We start from the raw sequence: 21820 nt of genomic DNA on the forward strand, positions 1-21820 counted from the left end.
CTCCTATTTTCATATGTGAAGAGTAAGTGCATTAAAGTGCAAGTCTTCATTTCCAAAAAGGCCATATTTCTAAAGATACCAACATTTAAAAAACCCTTATTTCACAAATTTGAACATAACGAGTACCTCTTCCCTTGCTTGTTTCACCTTTCAGATGTTTCTGAATAGCCTTTAAGAACAATTGTCTCAAGTTTGTTTTGCATTGACATATTACTGGAAGCCTACTGACTGCCAAATCTAGCAAAAATATAACACAGGGATAAAGTATTGCATTGATTAGATTAAATTCTTATGGCAAGTTTCAATTTTAAACAGGAAATTAATGTAATGAAAGCACACTTCCTCTACTGTAAAAGAGCACACAACAGAGAAGAGGTGATATTATAAAAATATAGAGTAAAAGCAACTAGGATCTGCTGTCTTTGGCACCTGATTACAGGTGTCAATCTCATAGCGCAGCACTAGCAACAAGAATGCATCCATCAGCAGAGTACTGGACATCTACCATCCCTTGGCTTCACATTCCACAAGGAGTCAAAGGAAATAAACTTTGTAACACAGCACAAAGAAAGATTCACCTCCTTTTTTTATTCTAAATCTATTTACTATTACCTTTAATGCTACCAGTTAGAAACTTCAGTTTAAACAAGCCGCCTGAAAGGTCCAGTGCTCTCCTCCACTAGTGATCACTTCTGTCTTTCTTGCTGTATTTCAAGGGCCATTTCTTTCAATTGTTTCCTTGGCAGCTCTTCAATACTAGCTTGACTTCAGCAATAAGACCTGTACAGATTCCCCCCTTCCCTTGGTCTCAGTCACTGGAAAGGTGTTGCTTATACCCATTATAAACATTCCAATTAATGCTGAGAAATTGTTTCTCTGGAGAACTTAATTAACAACTCAACTTCTTCCTAGACATCAAGTATTTTTAAACTAAATTTTTTCTTGAAGTGGAAGGAAAAATTTATTACAGAAGAAAAAAACAGGGAAAAAAAAAAAATGTTCTCTATTCCTCAAATATACGCACAATAAAAAATGAATACATTACCCAAAGTGAAATGCAAAAGTAACCCAGTGCAAACGGATTAAGAAGGCTTCTTTCAAAAGTCAATTGGCTGCAAAGCAAGACAGGGTATCAACAAGAGCAGGTGCTGACCTAACACTGTTGAGTAGATCATTGCTTCTGTTAGATACTGAGAAAGCAGAAGCACTGTAAATACTGACTGAATCAAGCCATTCCTCTCATGGGATGATAAACCTCACAGGTGTCATTTAAGCCCAGAGATGCTCTGACAGATTGTCATAACTCAGTGGGACTGTAAATTTGGTTATAAGAGGAAGCTTCTCTTCCCCCAGGAGCAATCCCACAAGAATGCCTTTCTGAGTGACCTGGAACCGCAGCAAGCACCCAGGTACGGATACTCTTGGGTGGGAACAGGCTGTCCAGCAGAGAGACACAGCTTCTGCAAAACAGCACAGTGATACAACTGTCCTTCCTTTGGGGTTGACAGTTTTGCGACAAAAGGAGAAAAATATGCTAGGAAGATCTACTAACACTTCTTATTTTTGGTTTTGACTTATTTTTGATGAAAAGCAACATAGGCCAGGTTTTTAAGATCTTTTCCCCGTATCAGTCTCTTCAAGAAATGCAATCATGTCATAAGAAATTATACAGGGTTCCACTGTATGTAGATGCTTGCAAAATATCCCATAATTTAAAAAGTGCATTTTATTTGAAATGCCATTTCACTTGATTGAAACTTGGCTTTAGATAACAGTTAATGTATGTATGCCCACCTGTGAGCCCAGAGGCATAACAAATAAGCAGATGCATGAAGTATCGGATAAGGAGTCTGCAGTGCATTGCAACTGTTTTAAGTATTAAAGTAAGAAATACTACAGAGATCTCAGATAAAAATCAATACCTTGAACTCTCCTCAACTCTCAACCCCAAGTTAGACCTTTGTATTTTAGAGCTGTTATTATTCTGCACTTCATGTTATGCTTATAGTAATTTAAAATGCTCCATACAGAACTGCTCAGAATTCTGGACACCCTGAGCACAAACTGCTGAAGAACATTTTAAAGTGTATATGACATGAATTCTGATGCTGTATTCAGGCAGCATAGCCTATAAAAGAAAATGGCACAGGTTAATACCCAAGGACAGTGAAAATAGTCATTCCAGGTTTACTTATTGAATTTATATTTTACATCATCGTATAAAATTCATCAATAAATGTAGATCTGCCATAAGTATTTCTAAATTATTAATTGCTAACACAAATTATTTATGAAGATATCTGAAGTTAAAATTCCTGGTTTGTACCAAAATGACCTCCTTTCGAAATTGTAAGCACTGCAGAAGTTAGCCATGACAACTGGTACTAAGCATCCCAAATTTTTGGCAAATTTAACCAGGCAATAGCATATAGCTAACATTTGTCACATGTTCAAATGTTTTCTATAATAACTTGGACAGCAGAAGTTAGGAAACAGAAAACCATACACGTTACTGTCATTATTTGACAAAAAGCTTTCAGCCAAACCTCATATGAAAAATTACATGCGAAGTCAGTCCTGAAAGATGTTCAACCTCACTGCTTTGAGATGCAGCAGGCTTCCCTTAGAACCCTGTTCCTCACAAAGAGCACGAGCCTTAGATTTGCACTATCCTTTCCATTCAAAATATTTTGGCTCACTTCGTACAACATGCTGTCATCTATTATAAAGGCATTTGTGCAATAAAACAACATAAGCATGCAGAGACAACCACTAATAAATAATGCTTTTTCAATCTTTAAAATAATTTTATTATTTACTGATAAAACTTGAAGAGAGAAAATGGCATTCTTAAGAGAATTAGTCTCACTAAAGTTGAGAAATGCCATTCCACAAAGGATGGTTTTCAGTTTCTTTTGTGCCTTCTCCTCTCAGAAGCAATGCTGATTACTTACAGCTAATTTATTTTCTCTGTTCCAGCTAGGCTGTTATATTTTGGAATCATCTTTGAAGATACTATTTACTAAATTAATCAATCAATCAATTCTCCATATGCTAATATTCAAACATTCTGAGTTGTCACATCAAAGAGTCTCCATCAAGAAGACAAGTTATACAATTAAATTAACCATATCACAAGTAAATTGTACTTTTAATGAAGAACACACAACTTCTAAGACTCTGCTAGAAAATTTGCTTATTTGATCATATGATGAGTGGCTTTTTTGAGATCAAGGAAATTATCTTGTTAACTTTTTGGAAATGTACTGCATTGTTTCAAACAAGGTAATGGTTTTCCTTTTTTCTTATCAGCCTACCCCCCTGAAAAGTATGGGAGATGGACTGCTTTGAGCTCATCTATTCCTACATAACATTTTTAAGCACTGCCTGATAGGAACGAGGCTCTGTCACACATCAGTATTTGTAAATCAAAAGCATCAATACTTTATTATATAATATATATTATAGGTATATATAATATACCTTTTTTATATATATATAAGGTATATATAATATACCTTAATACACGACTGAAAGTTCAAAGTCTTTCAAATACAAATTTACAAAGTCTGGATAAGTTTAAGTATTTTGTCATATACTTACACTTAACTGAAGATAAATGTCAATGTTTTGGAGTAAAAAATGTAAAAATACAGGATGTATATAGCCATAACTTGCAAATTACTGGACAAATACCTAAATCTCCTCAGAAAAAAGATAGCATTTTTTTGCAGGGAGAAACTAGGACATCTGTTTATATAGCCAAAGCAGTATGACAAACATGCAATACTAGCAGTACATGCTTAAAGACTGGAAAAATCTAATACCTTCTCCAAAAAAAAAACCAACAATATTTAGATGTTGGTGCTCTATTTTTATGATGCAGTGTCACTACAAATGTATTTCACTGAATTTTAAGAAATATCCATTTTCATTGTAATATACCTCACATGTTGTACGGTTAAGTTGCAAATATGTAAGGACTGGGAAATCTTTTTACACATTCTTTTCATAAACTGTTTTGCTTTCACATTCTACACTGTCCTTAGACTGTGCTTTTAAGCATATACACACACAGTTCTTGCTGTGTCTGGAATAACCTATAGGAATTGCAGAACTGTAAATATGTTGTGAATGGTTCCTTACAACCCTGATAAACATTCGACCAAAACCAACTGGAGTCATAGCAAATGACAGACAACCTTTTCTTCTTTGGCAGACATCAACTTGGCATTCATTTCTGCAGTACTGAAATATTTTTACTGACGGAGAAGCCCAGGCAGACATATTTGTTCATTGCTTTGGTAACCTGTGTGAGGCTGGTACAAATGAAACATCTTTGCAAACTATTTTGAAAAATGCATCAGATATCTAAAGCTTTTTAAGTGCTCTGATAAGAAAGCTTTAATTTAATATGTCAGTGTTCAGTATGTCAGAGCTCAAACATTCTCTCAGAAGAAGTCTTAATGCATATGCATTATTAATGCACTATCTGAGGGAACAGATTTGAGCTGAATCTGACCAATGTCATTAGTCACAGAGTATAAACCAAATCTAGAAATAGGTAAGGCAATAGGTAAGAGAACACTTTTCACCTACCTGGTTTCTTGTATTACTTTTCTTTAAAATTTAGAAAACCAATGAGCTCTATCTACAATTCATGTAGCTTGTCTAATCTAAAATGTTGCACACATACCTATCAGGTTTGAGAATCAATGAATCTCAAGATTATTTCCTTACAAACAGATGTGTTCTGCACCCCTTGAGTTACAGGTCGTGAATTAATGTCTAACTAAAATGGTAATTTTTCAAAAACATGCTACACTGTACCCGAGCTGCTGCACAGAGTCTTGTGACCTAAAACTTAAATACAGTATAATTAAAATTAAAACCGCTAATTTTTTTTAGGGCTTTCATGTCTGAAATACCTTTTATTTGGATATTAAGAAAAAAAAGAAAATCATACTCATTAACTCCATGTAGTTAATGCATACCCTAATCACTGTAAAGATCATGTGTTTCACACTGAATTTTCAGGCACTGCTAATTAGACATGACGCTAATATTGCAATTTCAGTAACAATGTCAAAGCAGAACTACAATCGTAGCACTTTAAGTACATTAAAAAAACCTGCTCCTCTGCCTTCAAGACATTTTCATGCACTTCTTAGTTTGTGAAAGATGTTGAGTAAAGCCTAATTAAAAGGCGTGTTACAAAACTGTTGCAAGAAACCTTGCAATATTGGTTTGTGCATCTTGAAATCCAGCAGTACTAAATTGAGCAACTTAAGCCCTGCAGAACACTGAAGTAGACAACCTCCACAGACCCCTTCCAACCTAAATTCTTCTGTGATTACTTTTTAAAATGCATTTCTAAGATGTTACCTTCTAAGAATATACACTGAAGCCAAGTTTGCTGATGGCCATTTTTAGAGTGGATTAAAAAGCTCAATTGAGAAACCAGAGAAAGACTTAATTAAATTGGCAAACTGGACATCACGATGACAAAATAAATTTGGCACAAACCTGCATAAGATACTGCATGCCATATTATACTAATGGATTCAGCTATTAAGTCAGTGGGAAATTATAATATGTGGCCTTTCATGGAAAAGTTCTCTGCCACTGTGAGGAAGACAACACACACATGACTCCATGCTGTGATCAAGAAAGGAACTGCACAAAAAGAAATATAAAGAGACCTGGGCATCCTGGTGGACAAGCAGCTCAATATGACTGAACAGTGTGCAGCTGAAGCAGAGAAAACCAGTACGATGCCCTCAACAAAGGCATCACCAGGAGAAATAAAGATGTCATTGTCCCACTCAGCACTTACCAGGCCATACCTGGAATACTGGGTTCAGTACTGGTGCCCACTCTACAAAAAAACATGTGAAAAGGCTCAGAAGAGTCCAGAGAAGGGCCACAAAGATGACCAAAGGACTGGGAAACCTGCTGTATGAGGAAAGATTGAGAGAATGGGGGCTGCTCAGCCTTGAGAAAAGAAGGCTCAGGGGAGACCTCACCACCATGTTGTTCCAGTATTTAACAGCCTCCCTTTTTACAAGGATTCACATGGCAAAGACCAGTGGTAATGGTCACAAATTACTCTTGGGGAGAGCCTAACTAGATGTAAGAAATTTTTTTCACAGTTTTCACAATTTTTTTCAGAACAATCAGCCACTGGAATAATCTCCCTAAGAAAATGGTGTCCAAGGCTGGACACTTTTAAGATTTGGCTGGGCAGGGTGCTGGGACATCTAGCCTAGGTCATGCTTTGCTTAGAAAGGTTGGACCAGATGTTCCTTTATATTCCTTCCAACCTGGTATTCTGTGATTCTATGAAATATTTAGTGGACTGAAGCAAATGCTTAGTGTCAACATGAGACAGTTGTAGTAATAATCAACATGGGTCTTTTCAGCATTTATTCTATCATCTCATGATGAAGTAAGAGAGTTAAATTCATCGCATTAATGAAAAGGAAAGCAGTTGCCACATAATAAGAAATTAAGCCTGATAATTAGTGAGCTAAGTAGTTCCAGAGTAATATAACTGAGGTAAATACATGCATACAATAGAGAACAACTTCAAGAGTTTTGTCTTTTAGTAAAGAATGGTTAGTATAGATCCATTGAAACATATGTTAATTAACTATTTTTTAAAAGCAAGCATTTTTTTAAAATAGGAAAAGCAGCCATAGGAGATTCTTTTTTTTTTTTGGGGGGGGGGGGAGGGGGAAGGGGAGTGGAGTAAGAATCATAGGGGAAGCAAATGCCAGTCAATGCTACCTTTTAAATTAAAAGTGTCAAACATTTTCTGTAATTTGTAGGTATATTATGAAACATTACATATTTTTTCCGATTCTTTTGGTTATTTTTGACACAGAAGAACAGAGATTAGACAGGATATGCTACCAGAGATCTAACAAACTTGTCTCTCATGCTCCCAGTTTTTGAGGTTTTTAATGTCTTAGTTACAGCAAATAAGCCATGCACTTTATCACATTGTTGACAGACTGTTGCGTGGTTTAAACTCAGTCAGGCAAGTCGTTCACTTGCTCCCCCCCACTTTCTTTCCCTCCCCCTACTCCCGGAGGGACAGAGAGGAGAATCAAAAAGAATGCAACTCCCACGGGTTGAGATAAGAACAGTTTAGTAACTAAGGTATAACACAAATCACTGCTGCTACCACCAATGATAATAATGATAAAGGAAATAACAATGGAAGAGAATACAACACCTCACCACCAGCTGAATGATGACTCACCCCCCCCCAGAACGACCAAGCCCTGACCCATATCTCCTCCAACCCCTGCAGCCAACCAGCCCTTCCTGGTAACTCTCTGTTACATCCTGGCCATGATGTGCTGTGGTATGGAATACCTCTTTGGTCAGTTTGGGTCAGGTGTCCTGTCTCTGCTTCCTCCCAGCTTCCCTCCTCCCTGGCAGAGCATGAGGCTCACAAAGTCCTTGGCCAAACCAAAACATCAGTGTTCTCAGCCCTGCTCCCAGGCCGAAAGTCAAAACCTGCACTGCACCAGCTACCAAGAAGGAGAAAAACGACTGCTACTGCTGAACCCAGGACACAAACTTCACTTAATACATGATGTCTCTAATTTGGCCAAGTAATTTGGCTATAAACTTCTATTAATATTATCTTGGATATGGAATGATTTTGCATTTAAATCAATGTTATTTGACATGCTAGATTAAATTAAACATTCTGTGTCTACTACAGCAAAGTATTTGTACTACTATCTTTTTCAGAAGTGCTTATTTACCCATACAGCTATAGGCTCATCCATTACTGTGAGCTGAATTCCAAGAACAAATCAGCAACTACTCAAATAAACCACTGTGGCTGTTAAGCACTGCACCTCTTCAAGGGAATATTCAGTTACGCTCCCCTGTGCATGCAAAGCTTCCACTCACATCAGCGACAAAACAGGGAGACCAAGAAAGAACTTGGCCGTTTGTGGTATGACAGCTCCCGTTGAAACATCCTCCACTGGTCTCTGCCTGCTAGCTTTACAAAAAGCTCTCAAATTCACCAGATTTATGAGTCCAGTCACAGTTTCAGCTTCAAGAGCTTAAGTGTAATGTTAACATTTTTCCCCAGCATCTTACTTCATTTCATCATCCTCTAGAAAATCCAATGCTCCCAAATTATCAGCAATTTTGAAAACACACACATACAAAAAATAAAGGGAGTTGGAGGATGGAAATCAGAGATGACACAGCCTCAACTGTGGCAATTACTGTGAATAGGTCAATAGTATCAAATTCAGTGCAGCTGAGCCACAGCATCGTTGCTGCTGAGCATGTAGAATATGAAAAGGCTTCATCAGGAAGCCTCATGAAATTCTTGGGAAATGTAAGAATTGAGGCATTTTAGTATTACGTATTTACTAAATAAAGCAATAGTCTCAGGAAAACAGCAAGCACATACTGTAGCAACAGAACTGCCATATGAATAAAAACTATTTACTCCATTTCTTATGACCAGTAACCCATCGTTCCTGATCTCCCTCACAAAAAACAAAACTTGCCATATACCACAGTAACAGAGCTGACAAACAGGTAGAGTATTTTCACACACTTGCAAAACTATTTTTCTATCAGTAATTTCCAAGTGTGAAAAGCAACACTCTGGAAATTGCACTGGAATTTCATCCTTCCTTCCTCTAAAGATTTTCCATCTAACATATTCCTGCCCTCCAAACATAAACCAAGTTCAGCTACCAAAGCAGTTTTCTCCTCTATTTCATATTTCATCAGTAATATAAGGTTCCCACAACTGGAAACAAAAATCTTTCTCAACACCATCACCATCTCAACAGTAGGTGCCTTTTCAGCAATATAACGATCACTATTACTCATATACTGGTATAAATACCTAAGCTCCAAAAAAAAAAGGAAAAAAAAGAAAAAAATTATAGCCTAGCTAATGTAGTTATGCCAACGAAACTCTTCTAGTGGCAACAAGGTTAATCCTTAATTTAAAAATAACAAGAGATATGAATTTGTTCTCTTGTTATGTTCTTATCACTTGCACAGAGGTAACTTCATACAGATTGATATCCCAAAGGCAATGAAAACTGCATTGAAATTTCTGTCTGGAGCTCAGTAAACATCATTATTTCTGACAGTCAAAAAAGAATGCAATTCACCCCTTCAACTATGCTGGTTTTGCAGTCTCAGTAAAATTTTCAAGTAATGAGAGGTATTCTGCCCATACAGGTAGCAATTATAATCGAGTATGATGAATAATACCATAATTTCAATCACAGCTACTTTTCAAAGTAGATTCACACACAATCTACACAGCAGACACCAAGACCTATGGAAACAACAAATCAAACCAACCAACCAATTGTTCAAAATACTCAACTTAGTTTATACCCAAATACAAACTCTTGTGCCTCAGCATGCATAATTATGTGTACATACACCAAGATATGTTTCAGAAGAGCTGCTGAGGGAAATATGAAGTCAAACCTATGTAATAAATCTGGGGAAAAGCTATAAAAACTTCAGAAAACATAAAAGCTCCCCGTTGTTTTCAATCCTAGTGGTTATAAAGTATAAGGGAGCAAAAGCATTGCCCAATAAAAATAACACCACTATGTCATGTTGCACCTCAGCCCTGACCTGCAGCAACCCTGCTGCTCCAGCTCCCATGCCTTTGTGCTATAGCTTTTAATCACACAGGAAGAGGTTAAACCAGAGGTATGGTTTCACAAGAACATTCAAGACAAGGCTGACACCACCACTCATTTTCAATGACCAACTCCACCCACCTTGAAGAAGAACATGAATTTGTCAACACCTGAAGTCCTGTTTGTTCTGATCACATAGGGCAGCAGCAGTAAACCCTTGTTCTCAAAGGCACGCTCAAGAACAGCTCTTGAGCACTGGCTGGTGCCCAACACTGTGTAAGGCTATGTAGCGGCACTCACTCACTATGCATACAGTGGTGACAAGGGTGGAGAATCCTGCACAGAACCATAAAAATGTTTGGGAAGAACTAAGGATATGCTCCTGGGAAAAATCATAGTTCTCTTCTCTGTCTACCTCCTCGGCTGACTTTTGTTTTGTTTGGTTGGGTATTTTGTGCACTGGGACAGGGTGACCAGAGCGATCAATAAATGCAGTGCTAAAGCTGATAAATCTGAGTTGACATTACAGGAAGTTCAGCAGGGAGAGCACAGGGGCAGAAGGAGGCAAAGTACTCAGCTCTCTACACACATAAAAATAAACACCTCTTCCCATCTCCCACTATGCAAACACAAAATTTTTGCCAAAGCACAGGCCATTTTTGTCATCGATGAAAATTAACAAGATGGGAACCCTATCCAACACATCTTAGATATCTATCCAGCCAGGCTCTCTTCCCTTCTGTTTTCTTTTAAATCATTAGCACCCATCATATAATGGTTTTAAAAACATATATATATATATATAGAGAGAGAGAGTTTATGAGCAATTTTCACTCACATAGAATCATAGAATAATACGATAGTTAGGGTTGGAAAGGACCTTAAGAGCATCTAGTTCAAGTCTACCTGCCATGGGCAGGAACACCTCCCACTAAACCATACCACCCAAGGCTCTGTCCAACCTGGCCTTGAACACCACAAGGGATGCAGCATTCACAACCTCCCTGGGCAGCCCATTCCAGTGCCTCACCACCCTAACAGTAAAGAATTTCTTCCTTATATCCAATCTAAACTTCCCCTGTTTAAGTTTTAACCCGTTACCCCTTGTCCTATCACTATAGTCCCTAATGAAGAGTCCCTCCCCAGCATCCCTATAGGCCCCCTTCAGATACTGGAAGGCTGCTATGATATAAGCTCATAATAGCCTTTTTTCCCAAATCCACATATCTTTACAGTCACATCCAAAACAATCTTTATTAATGCTATCTCCATTTCCACTGGGAGTATATCTCACTCCTCCTCACTCCTTATTTTTTTGTTTAACCATAAAGCAAGCATCACCCTGTCATCTGATTCCCTTGTTCACACATTTTAAATTTAATCAGAATACCCGAGGTGTCAATAATCATGTTGGTCTTTCTGAAAAGAATCAGAAATGGAAATAAAGCTCATGCTACAGAACAACAATGTAATCTGCAGCGCTGCACTGAACTTACTTTTCAAGAAGTCTAAAGTAATCTCCTCTTTTAGTTGAAAACATATAAAGGAAGTTTTGAAACTAAATTTAAGAAGCCAAGCAACTTTATCCAAATACTGAACAATAAATTGGTTACAAGCCATCTGGAAAGATGGTATGACACCCTTCAAAATCATCAGCATCACCTTTCAAAACCATATTTTAATTAATCAAAATTAAAATGGTAGGGGAAAATGTCACCATTAAGTTATATAGTTATTGCTAAATTGGTTGCTTAAGACAGTATTGTTAAAACAGTCTTAGCAGCAAAGTTGCAAATTAATTCATAGCCTAGAGTGCCCTCTTTCTTTCCCAAGAAGAGTTTCAGGGAAATATTCTGTTCTGAAGATGTTATTTTTCAGAAAGTCAAATAAAATAGATAACTAGTCTGTATTAAAAAAAAAAAAATCTATACATGAAAGCAGTTTAGCATAATTTAAGTGATATCCTTCCACTGGTGATGAGCATGATTCTGCCTTAATAAAAATATACTTACAGAGCCATCTGAAACTGTTCAAGCCATTTTTTCTTCAAGTCTTTCGTTTTGCAATAAACTTCTAAACCGTTTTCACCTTGGATATGAATGAGGTAGAATCCGTAAGACCACTGCATAAATAGATTGACAATACAAAAGTCATCAGTTATGAAAAAAGGAACAGAAACATGGAAAAAAACAACCAACTAAAAAAAAAAAAACCACACTAAAGGATTTGTATGTTCCTTAATTCCCTGATTTAGGAACAGAAAGACCACATTATTGTGTTCACTTAGGAATGACTAACTCAAATACTTTAATTACAAATAAACAACGTTTAAACCCTTAAATATTCGCACTTCAGCTTACATTTGAATCACAATAAATTGTGTATATATTCTGAGCTCGTGCAAAATTGCTGCTAAAAATATACATTTTAATATGAATCAGCAACAAATATTTACCTTCTTATTTTCTTTATCAGTAGTGGGGTTATTTGTAATTTTGTATTTCTGAAGATCTATTATTTCCTTCATTTCATAATTATCACCTCTCCGTTTGCAAACAATTACAGCTAGATCAAACAAGAAGATGTGCCTATAAAAATTCAATATAAAGACAGTTAAAAACACTCCAGAAATCTAATACCTAAAGCATTATTTTACGCCTCTTTGCCTGTGGCACTTAAAATTTTGAAGGTGAAAAACTAAATTATGGCATAATGAAGAAAAAAAAAAGATCAAACTTTTGCTAGAGATCTAGTATTTGCAAGGGACTTAGGTGATCTTAGATGTTAGAAAAGCTAACTTGCCATGAATCACTTTGTAAATTCACTTGTTAAACAGTGGATAGGTTCTGTGAATACACCGTGAAATGGAAAGTACTCTCAAGAATCACTGGGCTGACCTCAAATTTAAATAGAGTTACTTTAAAGGCTTTTTAATAGCAAACACCAGATGTCATATCACCTGTCTTGCCTCGCACGTTTGTCTAATGTAGTTATCCTTATTTCCCCATCACCTTGAGGTCTTCCATACTGTAAGAGGGAATGATTCTGAAACAGAAGCAATACATACAATTCAATACAGCAAAAGTGTCAAGATGATGACACATTCAAGTGTTGGATCACTTACTCCTTTTACTTCAAAATAAAGAACTTCTAGGGCCTGAAAACGCATTTTCCTCACTATCATCTAAACTAGATACAATAAAAAAAAAAATCAGTCCATTCCATTTCAGTCTTCAAATGGGAAAACTTCTCCCATTACAAAACCACCTGAGTTACTGTACAAATACAAACATTTAACTATGTAAATATATTTATCTACAGACTGACCCCCAAAAAAGCAATCTCTGCACTTAAATATTCATGTTTTTCTAAACCAAGCAAAGCATATTTATACTTAAATGTTACCAAGAGTACTATAATATTATATGAAATGGGGAAGAAAATACATCAATATATTTGATCAAAAACGATTTTGAAACTGCATATAAATGAAAAATATCACATACCAGATTCTCTATTGATAGTTGAAACTGTCTAATTTCACGAAGCGTTTCATTATCTCTCTTCACTTCATTTACATATTGAGCCAAGTCCTAAAGCATAAACAGATGAAGGGAGGAAAAAACTTTTCTATAACAGGCCACTTTAATACACTATTTTGGCAATTTTATTTCTAATTTGCCTTTGAATTATATGTGTATTTAGTACATTTTAAAAAATAGGTATCTTTTATGTTTGAGAATCCCCAATATATATGCCTAAATAAAGAAGGAAAAAAGCTTCTGCGTATCTTCAATCTATTTACAACTTTCTTCATATTTATTGAAACAAAAATTTAGCAACAAAGAGGAAAACATGATAAATTGTAAAAAAGGGCTGATTTCTTCTGAATTTCATTAATGTCTTATTTTCAAGGTTAAAGATGGAAATGTAATTTATGCAACACACTACCAAAAGAGTCAACAACATCCAGTATCCGAGAATAAGACAGAAGGTAAATTGAGCATATCGTAGAAAATGTGTAAGGCAGCTCAAAAGCACCATGTAAGGTCACAACCATCTCATAAGCATATATCACATCACACACACATCATATTACATATGGTAAGCCTGGCTGCATATTATGAGAGAAGAAGCTACTGCCCCAGTGGAAGGATCTTGCTCTTACTGTTGCACAGCAGAGAGAAGCCATTACACATCAGATCTTTTAAAGAGGCTTTTAATGGGATATATTACCTGAAGTCATAGGTTGAGATCATTATTGCCCCCTTTACCAGAACATGTACTGTACACACTTCACTAAAGCCTGTAAAATGCTCTGAACATGTTTGAGTAATAGTGACAATTCACTGAAGCTTCTCTGTTTATGGCTAGAGATGAGGAATGAGCAAGAACGACAACTGGTAGGGTCAGGGATGCTGAGAGCAGCAGCTGGAAAAGGCATTCTGATCTCACAACTTGCTTTTACAGTACCCCTTCAGTATGGTCACTTATTTGGAGGGTGGAAGAAAGATACATCTTCCTAGGACATTTTTAACCGAAGCCTAAGAATAGCTGTAATCATTATGCTAAGCATCCCAAATGAATCTCTGCAGGATAGATTCACATCAGTCTTTAAAGAGTTAGTGTAGAAATTAAATAACCTCTTTTCTTGCTGCTAAAAGAGATCTAACGGCATAATCCTTCCGAGAATTTTCTTTCTTTGGGAGCAGTACCACTTAGCTGGCAGTTTTTCCAAAGACATTTTCATTTTCAAGCAGACACACCAGGATTTTTAGAAGCAACATACCAACGTTGCACAGTTATATCTACTAGAAGGATATACTAAATCAGGAGGGAAGCAATGCTGCACCCTTAAGGAGAGATGTTCATACCTTCAGAGAGCAGGGGTATTTGGGTTGTGGAGCAGAGGGAGGTGGGGTGTTGGGTTGATTGGATGGTTATGGTCTGCCTTGCCAGCACATAACTGCCACAGCCACCCTGGCAAAGAGATTTCTTAACTGGTCTTTTATTTGCAGTCCAACTGCCACCAAAAACAATGAAGCAAACCAGAAAAGAAAAAGGAGGGCAGGAGTAAATAAAAAACAGGGTTATTTTCCTAGCCAATTAGAAGCAGCCAGGGTGCATGGCTTGCCACTAGGTGGAAGCAACAGTGTGCCATCCCATTTCAGGCATCTCTCCCTGGGAGATAATTGTCATGGCATGCTCTGCATTCACTGCACGAAAGCGGATGACAAAAAAATGAGAGCCAAAAATCTCATTAGTGGGTTGATCTGTATTCCAGGCATTCAAGGCAGACAATCGCATAATACAAGACAACTATGTGACCCAAAACTAACTTAGTCCGACTTCAGCATCTTCTGTTGACCATATAGATTACAACAGGAAATATGACCTATGTCATGTTGTCTTCTTTCCCCTTTTCCCCCACAAAAGATAGGAAAAAAAAAAAAGAAAAAGAAAAAAAATCACAATACAGCACAAGAATGTCACAATTTGTGCTGTGAAGCGAACTGCAGCAGAACTGCGCTTCATTTTTGAAGCTGTGCAAAAGAACACATATTACCTTATACATAAGGCAGAACACCTCTTCTATAAAGCATTTGTTTGTACCAATATACAGTGATAGATATTCTATCTCCAGACACTACTACTTTCTAAAGTAAAGCTACACAGCTCATAATAAGAGGACAGAAAAAAACCAAACTTGTGAAGAAAGAGAACCGTCTTCATCTCACTAGGAGTCTACTCACCTTGATTAGCATTGACTTACAGTGACAGAAATATGCCTAAATTTTGGAAGCGAGACCCATTATCAAAACACCTGCTTTTCATCACAAAAATGACAGCAAAATGATGTAGAAGTAAACTTAAGTAAGGAAGTTCCATTTTATAAACCATCCACTTCATTAAACTACTGAGCTTGTTTCCAGACTTGGACAAAGCCCTCAACTATATACTTACCCTGATACACTTACATAGCTCATTGTGATCTGTGAAAACATGCTTCATCTGCTGTGAAAAGCATTATCTCCCCCAAGAAACAGTTCTAATATTTTAACTGCCAACAAAGACAAATACTTAATTGCCATGAATACCTACTTTCATTGCATCAAGTGCCAGTTTTAGATTTGCCTTCTCCATGGGATCAGTAGTGTGCTTTACAAGCTCCTGTGAACAGTTAAAAATTTTCACTCACTGTCAGTTTATAAATTGACATTGTCATTACTCATCCCCACCCAAATTAATAAAAAAGGCCAAAAACATAAAATACAACCTAATAATTCACATATTCACCCCCACAGTGATCCCCCTATTCACATATTTCATCCCCATAGTGAGCAGCTTAGAACTGACTGGGGACCACTGCAAACTGGTAACAGACAACTTTTAAAGAATGATAGCTATATAGCTTAAACACTGACTTTAGCCACTAATGAACCATCATTAGAAGCTAATTTGGTCAGTCTGGCACTTAAAACTTGCCAAATCAGATCATTAATGTATGTGTGTGCTGAAAGCACAGGTAAACACTTGAGTTCATTTGCACATTACTGTATATCATCCCATTTCACTGCAAGCACTTTTCTGCAGAAGGGGATGTACACTAGCAATAAAATCTCTGCTAAACAGTGCACTGCTTAAAAGAAGTCACTGTCTCATTACACCCGACTCAGCTGACATGCTGCCTCAGAAGACATATTTAAATCAAATGTAAATGTTTAAAGAATTTTTTTAGCCACTTCCCAAATGGAAAATAAAGGGGCTGGTTTGGTTTTTATGAAGTGAAGAAGTAACCTCTTGGGGAAATGGGCTATTTCTTCTTTATAATTTGAGAAGGGAATTAAACTTTTCAACAAATATAACTTGCTAAAATCATTGGAAATGCAGAAATAACTGTACTTCATATTACAATATTAATAATTTACTGATTTTTTCTTTCAAAGTCCATTAAAATATTTTTCTTGTACAACATACAATATAGTTTCACACAGAAGTGACATACTGTATATCATCTTTTCACAATATACAGGTTGATTATAAAATCATGACTCAGGTCTCTTTAAAAAGCAGCTGCAGCATTCTTTTTTTTTTCCAATTTTCCACTGATCAAAATACTGATGACTCATAAAAATAATTCAAATAATTTAATATTACATAATGCATGTTAGTCTGCAGAGTCAAAATTGTGCTTCACATACAAGTAGTAGATCTTTTTAAAATGACATTTTACAAGCATCAGCAGGGTTGACACTCTAATAAAGTAATATATTTCTTTGCAGCTGAACTAATGAGTCTCCTGGCACAGCTATCAAATTAAATTTATAAGACTCTCCACCCTTATTACAGAACTGCAAAACCTAATGCTTTGTGGGTTATAACATGAAGCATTTCAAAGTAAGTATGGCTTTATTGTAACTCATGACAGCAAAGAAGCATCTTAAAAGTATGTTGTAAGTATGGCCCAGTTTCCTCTTTCTGGGGGTGATGGTTCACATTTCAAAGTACCATGATTATACTTTGGTACTACTAAACATGTTAAACATACCGAGAATGAAAGATTCAGATACTGAGGAAAAAATTGTGGTTTATTCTTTTTTTCCCAGATATACTTCAGCTCTGAGGAATGATCTTTGAAAGAAAGCCCACATTTGACTGGATTTTATTTTGCAACACATCAGCCTCAAATCTATGGAAATGTGAATCACCTCCCTTTGATAAAGACCTTTAACTCTCATAGTTACAATTCACTGATGATACTCAGCCCCCTTCAATTTCAAAAATAAAATACCTGGAGCAGTAGGTGGTATTTTAGCACTCTCTGCATTGGAACCACTAAAAGATCCCGTAATGTAAATTTCCCGTTATTGGCCCTCTTTGAACATTCCTAGTTCAAAGGAGAAGAAAGAATAAGACAAGAGAGCTAGAAAATAAAAATATTCATGCAAGACATACAAAAAATCTGTGACACATGGGCCAAGCAACTATATTAATCTTAATATAAAGAATATCAACAAAATAAAGGAAACAATTGATATGACAATAAGAGCTAAGCAAAAAAAAAAAGAAAAAAGAAAAAAAAGACTGGACCTGGATGCTTGTTCTTAGATATTTCAACAGTATGAGAAAGAGTAGAATAAACATCACAAAGACAACAACTTGCTGAGGGTACACTCCATCCCTTCATCCAAGTCATTGACAGCAATCTTTAGCAATGATCTGCAGGAAAAGACAGGACACCCACAGCAAGTCTTACAGCCACCAGCAGATTAGAGGTGCAGGAGACACTCTTCAGGGCACGTCCAACAGGATCCTCATATTAAGGCAACAAGATTAAGGCAATGTCTACCTGCTGTGCACTACCTAGGGACACACTAACCCTCAGGGCTGACCAGGAGCAGCTCTACTTGAAAGGGGGTCATGCCAGATAGCGAGCCTGTGAGGCTGTGGGACCAGGGCTTGTTTAACCTAGAGCCCGTGTTCTCAGCTGAGATATTATCACGATAAACAGAAGGGTACAGCTGATGATCACTTCCTACACCACTCACCAAAAAAAAAAAATAACTAAAAGGACAACCTAGCCCTACTGATGTCAGGGGCAAAACTTTTCACTTCAGTGCCAGGACATGTACTGCAAGAGTTCACATATTCATTTGACTAGGGACTCCAAAAAAATGAAAAGGAAGAGAAACACATTCTAGTTTCAGTTAAGCTGTTTTTTTATCATAAAGTTTTTACTTAGAAGAAAGTGAGGCATAGTCATAGAAGCATGTTTTTTATATATATGTATATATACATGTTAATACTAATACCTCTAACTTCAATTTAACATCTTCTTTGGTCTTAGAGATGTTGTCTAAGCATGATATTGCTATCTCCACTTGACTGCAGTACTGTCCATAAATAACCAATCTAAATCAAAGCAAGAGATAAAGAACAAGAGAAACGTTTCCATACATAAGAACAATAATTTTTGTCATAAATACACTGGTAACAATCCTCCTTTCAAAAGGAGCAGTGCCTAAATAACCCAGGATAGTATTTAGCCATAGACTTCAATAAGCAGCATGAAGGATATTCAGAGGAATACAATTTTTATCTGCCTTCAAAATGCTGTAAAAGCATCGCAACATCCTTTAATATTCACATACACATGTGAATATGAAAGGACTCATTAAAAAGGAGCATAACTGCTATTTAACTGATCAACAGTCTTAAATATTTAGAACAGATTTTCAAGGTTGTGATGTATAAATTCTGTAACACAGACTCAAGAGGATTTGTTACAGCTATCCATTAAAGAACTTACAGGTTGCCTAAACTGATCCATCTCCAACAGTTTCTACCAGAAACCTTCAGATCAAAATAACAGTGTGCAGAAACTCAAGAAATTTTCGATAGCTGTCAAGGGCAGCAATGCTTCTTGAAGGAGCTTGGGTTTATGACAGAAGTTTCTTGTCCCTCTTTGGAGTCCTTCTTTCTACTAGTCCCATTGCAAAGAGTGCCGTTTCCTTTAATCTCTTCTTACATTTCTTGAGGTAATTCCTTCTGTATGCTTAAAATCCTTTTTGGGGGGGTTCCTGTGAGCCTTCCACAAGGGTCTCCCAGATTCTTTATTGTCTCGCCTAATATTTACCATTTTTTTCCCCCTCATTCTTTTTTCACAGTTGAAGTGATTAAAGTGGTTTAACACCACTTCTGATTACTTTAATCACTACATGGTTAAGACACTAAGTCTACTGCCTTCTGTTTCATTGTTCTATAATATAAATTTTCCTCTCAGTGTCCTTTGTTCCCCTTTTAGCACACATTTCAGAACCAGTTTTGAAAGATAAGCATTTTCCAGAACAACTTCTTGTCCCCTAATTCCCTCCTACAGAAGCAGAAAGTCTAGCAGCCTGGGAAATAAACATGTCCTACTCCAACATAAAAGCTGGACAGAGGGTCTCTGAAGGCAAGACTGTTTGTGGGCAGCCTGGGACACCCTCCACGCTTAGAAAACAACTCTACTGTTTTCTGGATGCTGCTGTCCAGTTTCTCACAAGAATGTTATTACTGCAACAATCCTCCTTCCCCATCACTCTTGAGCAAACCCAGTTTTCTCCCAGAGGTCTTTCCTGCTATAGTCCCTGAAGGAACTGATTTTTAACCACAACCCAAGGGTTACTTCAAGGTTAGGTCAACACAGTAGCCCACAGTACAAGTGTTTTCCACCACATATATATGCCACAGGCATGTAAGCTCATCTATACAGTCCAAAAGCTGTTCAATGCTGGCAGGAAAAAGCAAATCCAAAAAGGTGAGTAAAAAAACTGGCAATTAGCCTACAGGACATGGCATGCTGCCACAGTTATCCTGTTACCAGCTTGGCTGGTTTTCAGTTTGAAGGTAGAATGTTAGCTTTACTGTCACACCTTTGACTGCAGGGTAGGCTAAGTCCCTAGTCTCTTCTTTCTTTTCTGCAGTCCCTTCTGCTTTCTCTTCCTCCAAATTATGGTTATTTCCGTTTTACTTAACCTGGAATAGCCTTTATATATATATCCTTACCTTACTTTGCCCCTTCTTCCATTTTTATAACATTTTAACTGTTAAACAAAACTGGGATATGCTATAAAATACCCAGGATTTTTTGCATGAAAAAAAAATGTTATGCAGAATAAGCTATTTTTGTTCAAAATATAGATGTTACCTGCCTATGTAACAATATTGCCAAAACTGAGCATAAGAAGAGAGAGGGCTCATACAGCAGTTAGTTACATTTTGACTTCTAGGCTCAAAACAACAAATAACTAGCTTAATAATTATACCGACATAAAATACAACCCAGTTTCAAAGAAAAAAAAAAAAAGTAAAATATCAAATTGAGCATAAATTATCACAATTAATATGAGTGCATAAATCTTACCTTTCTTTGTAGTTAATAAAAATTTGATATAGGTTCTGATCATTTTTGTTTACAATGGAATCATTGATGTCCTGTGTTAGGTTCCTGTGGATTTTCACCAAATCCTTAAAAAAAGTAAATGGGGAGAAGAGAAGGTTTTTGAAAACAGAACTTTGAATATAAAAATGAATTATTTAATGTTAGATCCACTAATTACAATAAATTGAAAAATAGATAATTTGAGTACAACCTGGTTTGCCACAACTTCCCTATCATGCAACAAGAAAAACTAAACTTCAAGAACTACCTATTAGAGACTAATTTATTCTACCTTAGAACGTGCACTGTTAATTCATCTTCATTTTATAATAATTTTCAAATTAAGCAAGTGAAGTAAATGCTTTAGTGACAAGATAAAGTAATGATTCACATCCCTGAGCTGTGAAAAATTAGTTTTGTACATTACATTGGTCAATTACCGATGTTCTAGTGTTAACTACAATCATAATGAATTTCCTAATTCAGCCGGCAACTAATGGCTGACAGAAAGGCACAGCTATTGCAGAAAGATTTGCTCTCTGAGTACAGTTGTAACTCACCTTGTCTGTTCACTATCATACAAAAAAATCTGTAAGCAACTATGGAAAATTACGTCAGCCTTAATACCACATAGATACTGTCAGAAGATTCACTAGAAATTAACTCAAAGCAAGTTAAAATGTTTGGAAATCAAGAACTGTGCACGGACTGCTAACAAAAAGAAAAAAAACAACAAAAAAGAGACATTGAAGATAGATTTGAAAACAGTGTTGGGACTGGCATTGTTTAACTTCGTCATCAACATGGACAGTGGGATTGAGTGTGCTATCACCAAGTTTGCCAGCATGGCATGGTCATCAAGCTGAAGGGAGGGGATGCCATTTAGATGGACTTAGACATGGCTGAGAGGTGGGCCCATGCAAATCTTGAAGTTCAACAGGCCAAGAGCAAGTTCCTGCACCTAGGTGAGGGCAACCCCAAGCAGCATTGAGAAGACAGACTTGGGTGCGCCAGTCAGTAAGAAGGTTAACATGAGCTGGCAATGTGCGCTTGCAACCCAGAAAGCCAGACATATACTGGGCTGTACCAAAACATAGAGTGACCAGCAGGTTGAGAGAGGAGATTCCCCACTCTCTACTCTGCGCTTATGTTCCCATCTGCAGTACTGCGTCCCAGCTCTGGGGCCCCCAGTATAAGCAAATCCACACGAGGGCCATGTAGATGATCAGAGGTCTGA

General features: G+C 36.8%; 1 protein-coding gene across 3 annotated transcripts in view; it reads right to left on the bottom strand.

Annotated features, from left to right (window-relative positions):
• VAV3 (vav guanine nucleotide exchange factor 3) overlaps nucleotides 1-21820 on the bottom strand; it is a 157456-nt gene that overhangs the window by 67498 nt on the left and 68138 nt on the right. For all 3 annotated transcript variants that reach the window (XM_057429111.1, XM_057429112.1, XM_057429110.1), the window contains exons 8-15: nucleotides 20566-20669; nucleotides 18473-18572; nucleotides 17452-17547; nucleotides 15762-15830; nucleotides 13166-13252; nucleotides 12619-12704; nucleotides 12115-12247; nucleotides 11672-11781 (exon numbers count right to left, since the gene is read on the bottom strand). In XM_057429111.1, the coding sequence (XP_057285094.1) occupies nucleotides 11672-11781; nucleotides 12115-12247; nucleotides 12619-12704; nucleotides 13166-13252; nucleotides 15762-15830; nucleotides 17452-17547; nucleotides 18473-18572; nucleotides 20566-20669 (785 nt within the window). The remainder of the gene's footprint in view (nucleotides 1-11671; nucleotides 11782-12114; nucleotides 12248-12618; nucleotides 12705-13165; nucleotides 13253-15761; nucleotides 15831-17451; nucleotides 17548-18472; nucleotides 18573-20565; nucleotides 20670-21820) is intronic.

Source organism: Pezoporus wallicus, unplaced genomic scaffold (genome assembly GCF_028554395.1).
Source record: "Pezoporus wallicus isolate ANWC-B61680 ecotype Strahan unplaced genomic scaffold, APGP_CSIRO_Pwel_v1 contig_593, whole genome shotgun sequence".
Taxonomy (NCBI): Eukaryota; Metazoa; Chordata; class Aves; order Psittaciformes; family Psittacidae; genus Pezoporus; species Pezoporus wallicus.